Source organism: Eptatretus burgeri, chromosome 1 (assembly GCF_056783735.1).
Source record: "Eptatretus burgeri isolate ZD-2024b chromosome 1, Ebu_testis_v1, whole genome shotgun sequence".
Lineage (NCBI taxonomy): Eukaryota > Metazoa > Chordata > Myxini > Myxiniformes > Myxinidae > Eptatretus > Eptatretus burgeri.
Window position 1 is genome coordinate 103,000,966 of NC_140961.1, and position 7,649 is coordinate 103,008,614.

Sequence of the window (7,649 nt, forward strand, 5' to 3'; positions counted from 1 at the left end):
TGCTGTACTCATGTCGTTGCATGTAGTTCTGTGCTCTGTTTGGAACACAGGCATCATTCCTACTTACTGGAAGATGGGCCTTGGTGTCCCTCTCTGGAAAGGGAAGGATGATCACCAGGACTGTAGCCTTTGTTGACCAAGCTCACAGCCTTTGTTGATCTCCGCAAAGTGTTTGATTCAGTGAATTGGGATGACCTGTGGAGGATTCTTGGTCTTTGTGGGGTGCCACCAAAACTGATCAATCTTATTTCTTAAGTATACTCTGGTACTGAGAGTGTTGTGAGGTGTGTTAGTTCGATCTCCAACTTCTTTCGAAGTGTTACTGGAGTTTGCCAGGAGTTTGTACTGGCCCTTGCACTTTTCAGCACTTGTATCGGCGAGATTCTGGGGAAGATGTCAGAGAGATCAAGCTGCGGTGCATCCTTTGGGAATGTCAAGACCTCTGACCTTGATTTCATAGATGGTGCAGTCATCTTTGTAGAGACACTGGATATCCTAATGGGGGCCTTCGAGGCACTGAATGAGCAGTCAGAGCCACTGGGATTATGGGTTTCCTGTATCAAAAACTAAGATCCAGGCTTTCAATGACATCTTCTATGCTACTGTACCTGTTGTGGTGAGGATGTTGAGGTCACGGAGAGATTCACTTACCTTGGCAGTGATATTCATGTCTCTGCAGGTTGTCAACTGGAGTTCAATAGAGATCTGGGTCAGGCCTGGGGAGTCATAGATTCACTGGCTCATGTGGTGTGGCACTGTCGGTACCTATGCATGAGGATGAAAGTCCAGGCTTTCAACTGCTTGGTGCTTCCATGATTGCTCCATGGATAGCTGAGGAGTTTGTGAACAGGTTGAATGTGGATTTGGGGGGTCTGTTTGTTTTGCGAATCCTGAAGAAATGTGGAGTGACTTCAAGACTACCTTCCTTGATGTTGCTGGTGGATGTCTCGGAACCCACCAAGACTTGGACTCTGACCAGGAATCTGAGATGGAGACTTAACTCCTTCGGTACCAGGTCTCTTTGGAGAATCCTTGGCTATTGCTGGTCAAACTTTGTTTCCAATGAGTGTTTGCTGAGAGAGACTTACGTGAGATTTGTTACCTGTATAGTCCATGAGCATTAGCTGCGGTTGTATGGACATGCGTCTTGTTTTCCTGACACTGATCCTGCTCACCAGGTTCTCTCAGTCAGGGAGCCTCGTGAGTGGAGGCGGCCAACGAGCCGACCACCTACTTCATGGTTGCAACAGGTTCATAGGCATGGGGATTGGCCAGGCATCTGCCTGGAGGATCGCCAGACGAAGGCCCCTGGACTACTGGCGGAAGGTGGATGCAGCGATGCGCTGCTCCAGTGCATGCTCCCAAACCTGACCTGACCCTCCAATCAATGTTTGTGTTTGTGTGCTGGAGTAAGTGGGAACACCAAATAACTCACTAAATATCATTAATTGCAGAAACTTCGATTACTTTGGCCATACAACGAAAAGAGAGGGAGGCACTCTTGATGAAGTCGTGAGGTACAGAAATGAAAAAAACGAGGTGTGTGTGTGTGCGTGTTCTTCTGGCATGCTTTATTCAAAAGGGTTCCTCCTGTTGTGTATTAATTAATAAAAATGGAACCTTGAAAAGCTGTCATAGATTTATTAACTTGCAAAGATAATAGTCGATTTACACAAATAATAGTGTCCATTTACTTATTAAAATGCCTGATTTTAATCCAATGTCAAAAAAGCCAGTCTTTCCAGGATGGAAAAAGAAGAAGGAGAAGAAGAAGCAATACTGCACCTGGTGACTTCAACATTTGGTTCCAACGGTATAACAGCAGGAACCGGTACCTTTTCAAAAAAAAGCATGACGGATACGGAAAGAGCACACAAAATTATAGTGTATAGTCTTTCTTCTCGAAGGAATATAAACTGTACACACCAAAAGAGCACACAAACAACAACAACCACAGCCACAACTGAGCTTAAGAAAGAATTATTTGCAAATTTGACCTTCAAGGAAGATTTAATTTGGAGTTGTTGAGAAAAAGGGAGAAATACAGAATGAAATACAGGAAGTATTCGGCGTGCACATACTCCGCCCATTAAACTGTACATAAGACTGGAAAGATTATGAGCGGTGTGAATTTGTCGCCACCAAGTGCCATCTTGGGAGGCCCACTCATAGCAGATATATTGTTTCGACTCGCGTGATAAATTGTATGGAGATCTCGAATGTTGAATGATAATTTTGAGTTGGAAGTCAAAGTCGATGTGAACACTTTCTCGAATAAACATAACACAACGCAAGATGCGGTGAATCATGCACTGGGCCAAGTATCCTGGAACGGCCTCAGTGTCCCGATTCTTGAATACGAATGCTCCAGGCAGTTTAACCAACACTTGCGGAGTTACAAATCACCTTTTCTTTAATTTAAAATTCTACAAATGCGTCAGTATAAAAACCGTGCCTTTTCCAGATATATGCACACGTCCCTCCAGACCGGGGAAGAATGCTCTCACCCGCTTGCAGTGGAGATGATGAGACACATGGGCCAAGCATAAATATGTATGAGGCAAGACATGCCTTAAACATAATATATATTTTACATTCAAACTTGGTTACATCACACTCCTCGCCTGGTTCTTAGATCCTCGTGGAGGATCTCAAAATCTTACTCACGTTGTGTTCTTCATCTTCTTCTTGTGGACTTTTTTGTTTCACAGCCTACAGTTTTCATCGAAACTTCCTGAAACTTGGCATATATATGTAAAAATACTCTGCGCAGACAGTAACCATCTCCGATTTTGAAAGTTCCTCCAAGAAAAAAAAGTTATGACGTCAAAATATCTCCGCTAATGGAAATCGCCTTAAAAATTATCTCCGAAACGAGGAAAGCTTTTTGAATTCTGTTTGCAGGAATCGAACAGGGCATTAGCAGAGAAGAATTACCGCACATATGATACATCACGATGACGTCATATCAATTTTTATGACGTCATTCCTATTTTTTGACATTTTTTGTTTCACAACCCAGAGTTTTCATTGGATCTTCGTAAATCTTGCCATATATATGCAGAAAGCCCACGCGCAGGCAGTAACTATCCGATTTTGGAAATTATTGCGATAAAAAGTTGACGTCATAATATCACAGCTAATGGAAATCGCCTATACCAATTTCTCCGAAACTAGGCAAGCTGTTTGAATTTTGGTTGCAGGAATCAAGCCAGGCATTAGCACAGATAATTTATCGCAAACCTGATACATCACAATGACGTCATATTCGTTTTTATGAAGTCATCATTAAGAGGACGAGGATCTTATCTCATTTGAGCTTGTTATATAAACCAGCACAGCAATTGATTGAACAAATACAATTAGGGAATCAGGGTAGCTACCCTGGCTCGAAACTGTCAAATTGTTATTGAACATCATCAAAAATGTTGAACATTTGTCAAAAATGAAATTAACTGACGACATTATACATCATATACAATCACCAAATTCATGCACCAGACCATGGCTAACAGATAGAGACGTCGTGAAAAGTAACATGAGAATATGAAATTCACAATCAACATAACACAATGAAGGAATTCCTCTTCCCTCACTGGTATAAGCAGTACAACCTTAGTTATTGAAGGATGACGGATGGAGTCAACTGCACCTGGTGTTTGTTCAACAGCCAACAGGGCTCAAACTCAAGAGCAAAAGATTTTGAAGCCAGCCAGCTTTACTGTTAAGCCAACACCAAGCTTTTAGCAGGGATGAGGAGCAAATACTGAAGATATACTTTTATGCAATGACATTTTTAAGAGGTGGTGTCCACAGAATGTAGCTCGAGGCACGAAGGAATTTTGGTTCTGGCCCACGATGAAAAATATTTGAGGACCCATGCTATTAAAAAAAATCCTTTTTGACGTCTTTCACTTCATTTTACATTCTCATTGAGACTCTCAAATAGATATGCAATACGTTTCACCTGCGCTCGCAAAGCGAAAAGCGGGGTTAAGCAATTGGCCCCATAGATGTGTTCCGAGAATATTTGTAAATATGTCTGCATTTTGTTATTCTCTTTTCTCTGCAACCGCTTATTGAATTGACACGAAATTCTCACCAAATGTGCATCTCCTCATGTGGAATGTTTCATTGATAATTGTGATGAAGACCCTTCAATCCCGGCCAAGAATTGAGGTGTGCCAACAGAAGATTCTCGTATATGCGGTTTATTGAAGCGGCACAGCGCATGCATGCGGAGATGGCCCAGGGACCGACCACAGCAGTCAGACCCTGTACTGCACTAAAAGTCACACTACAAAACTTTCATATATAAAAACCTATTCTGAGGCGGAGAAAAGCAAGGCAAAGCAAGAAACATAGGTGCAAGTGGGCTTTTTCCCTCCTCCCTAAACCCTAGGGGAAGTTTGGCAATCCAATAACTCTCCCACGGTTGGAAGCGGGCTGCGAGACAAAGCTGGCACATATTCATAAACAGCTTTGAGGTTTCAAGGGCTGGAAGTCATAACAGGTGCCTGCTCATAGCAGTTGCCTGCTGCAAGTTTTCATTACAGTTGCCTGCTGCAAGTTTGTTTATGGATAGGGCAGGAGCCATGAAGGTTTGCGTAAAATGCATTTTAAGATAGCAAGGACACCGGTGACACTGGTTTGAATCCAGACAACTCATTAATACAATTACCAAATGTTTAAATGAATCAAATGTTTAAATATGGACCATATGTGGCCAATCAAAGGTCACACCTGATATTCATACCTGACAATAATTATGACATCACAGCCAAGTGGTGTGGCAGCCATGCTTGAAAAAAGGAGAAACGTTGGACCTCTGCATCTCCTCCGAAACCGCTCCATGGAAAAAATTGAAATTTGACACCTGTCAAGTACTCCAAATGGGGAATAAGTGTGAATTTTTTATGATATCATCGGTGCCTTCGTTATGACATAATAATTGCACACACACACACACACACACACACACACACACACACACACACACACACACACACACACACACACACACACACACGTTCCCCAAGCATTGGGGATACCAGGGTGTTTATGAATAATTGAATTGATAGTTCACATGGTTTGGCAGCCATATTGGATTGACAGAGCATATTTAAAATGTATCTATCTTGAAGTGCTGCATCAATCGACGTGAAACTTAAAGATTATGATCTAGTATTGATGGGGAATATATATATTTTAAATTTCAACCTGATCAGATGCATGCTGTGGCAGCCAGAATTATTTAATATTTTGAATCTGGGTTCTTTTTTTTTTCTTTTTTTTGAATGAGGCTCACTTGGCTGTGCCTGGATGGGTTTTAGGGTGATGGAGTAGCAGTTGAAACCCAAGTTCTATCCCGGTTCCGCCTGATGACTTTATCTTTGTCTGTTTGCTTGTTCGGGTTACTTCTGATGACTCCAATGCAGTGTCTTATTTGTTTTTGGTCTTCCATTTGATTTGAACTTAACTTTTTTAATGAATAAAGAGGATGTAATAGGTCAGGTGAGCGATCAACGTAGGGTTCTATCAAAGCGGGATGTCTTGGTACCCGGTCATTGATGCAATGTGCATATTACATTTGAATGAAAACTCGGTTTCCATATTGCACATTGCTTGGATGATGAACACCCTTTCAGAACTTATATAGTGAATTATACAAAGCCTAATACCTAGAGACAATGTCACTTCCTCCGGTGAGAAATTTGAATCATTGTCATCGCTTTATTGTGTTCGGGTGGCGAAAAAAAAGAAGTGCAGAAGAAGAATAAGAAGACCAATTTGGCGTTTTAATGATCACCGATTCATATTTTAGTGATCGATCCTGGCGTCTTTATCAACCTTGGTCATTATGAAAACATGAGAGAACTCAAAGGGCACTCAGTAGAGCGCATCCTTCCACCCTGTAATGTCTCATCCACGAGAACATATCTGGCCCAATACATTTTTGAAATATCTTGCTCTATGTCGTTTTTGGCCCCATCTCTCAATGGTGAAGAATCACTTAAAAAATTCTCGGAGTCGGATCCGGATCCGGATCTTCACCAAAATTGAAGCAATTCGTCATGCGCACACATTCAATCTGTCCACAAAGTTTCATCTGAATCCGTTTTCAACTTTTTCAGATATCGTGCTATATATCGGTTTCGCCCAATCACTTAAAAATATATCAGATCCGGATCCGGATCGAGATCTTCACCAAAATTGAACCATTTCTTCCGTGTCGCACACCCAACATGTCCACCAAGTTTCGTCCCAATCCGTCCACAATTTTTTGAGATATTGTGCGATATAATCGATTTCGCCTGATCCCTCAATGGTGAAGAATCACTTAAAAAATTATGAGATCTGGATCTTCACCAAAATCGAATCAATTCTTCCTTCTCATACACCCAACATGTCCACCAAGTTTCGTCTGTATCCGTCCACAACTTTTTGAGATATCGTGTACACAAACAAACAGAAAGAAAGACAGACAGACAGACAGACAGAAAGGGGTGAAAACATAACCTCCTTCACATTCAATAGCAGAGGTAACGAGAATAAAAACGACTTGGTGAAGGCTTATGAATGTACTCTATAGCAGACTTTTCAAAGTGTAATTTGTACACATTTACCTCAGAAGGAGATACATGCAATTACAAATTTTCCACCAGAATAGTTGGCTTGCACCAAGTCCTTCTCAAGACTGTGCGGGGTAAGTGTTCTGTGAATACCATGTAGTTGTGAATTGCAACATGCTGTGTTTGGTTTAAACCCTTCAGTGATGCAACAAGTAGACATGGCCAGTTCCTTTTTAAAAAGCAGATTTTCATGTTTTCATCTCAGACTCTGACGAATGCACCCAATGTCCAGAATCATTTTGGTCAAATACAGAAAGAGATGCTTGCATCCCAATGCCAGAGGAATATCTTCATTTCTCTGATCCATTGGCACTCACACTACTAGCATTTGCTGTGCTTGGAATTGCGTTTGTTGTGGGAGTAGCGGCAATCTTGTTTAAGCATGACAAGATGCCGACGGTGACATTATCATACCCTGAATCCAATGTACTGCTGTTAGTGGCGCTGGTTTGTTGTTTTATCAGCAGCGCACTTTTTATTGGACAGACAGAAATTGCTTGTCATTTCCAAAGGCCCTTATCCTTTGCCTTCCTCACACTTTCTGTTATCTGTCCACTAAACATGGTATTCCAAATACTTGGTGAGTATATTATGATTGTTTTGTAAATAAATTACAGATGATGTTGGTAATGAGACATTGTTCCAATGATTGATCAATGGCAGTTAATCATTGCTTTGACATGTTGGCCCAACATGACACTTTTGAGCTGTATCTGTCCTGATTGTCTTATCGGCAATGTCTTTGCACGTGGAGAAATAGGAACAGGAGCACAATAAAAACAACACCCGAAAAAGAGCATTATGTTGTGAAGAACAACATTCCAGCAGGCACACAACGTTGTTGCAACGTCGTTTGCCAGTTTGACGTCAGAATTGGGTCAGTGGGAAGTTGTTTTTGCAACACCCATGATGTCGGTTTTAAACGTTGTGACAACATTGAAATCTGACGTTGTGACAACGTTGAAATCTGACGTTGTTGCATTGTCGTGTTCTGGTTGTACCTGACGTCAGAATTGG

At 41.5% G+C, this 7,649-nt stretch overlaps 1 protein-coding gene across 1 annotated transcript in view; it reads left to right on the forward strand.

Moving 5' to 3' along the window:
• The window catches only part of LOC147035081 (extracellular calcium-sensing receptor-like), a 90,792-nt gene extending 83,389 nt beyond the window's left edge, over positions 1–7,403 (forward strand). Inside the window, exon 7 of the mRNA XM_085893358.1 lies at positions 6,838–7,403. Coding sequence (XP_085749484.1) covers positions 6,838–7,238 — 401 coding nt within the window. The 3' untranslated portion in view covers positions 7,239–7,403. The remainder of the gene's footprint in view (positions 1–6,837) is intronic.
• Positions 7,404–7,649: the final 246 nt, after the last annotated feature.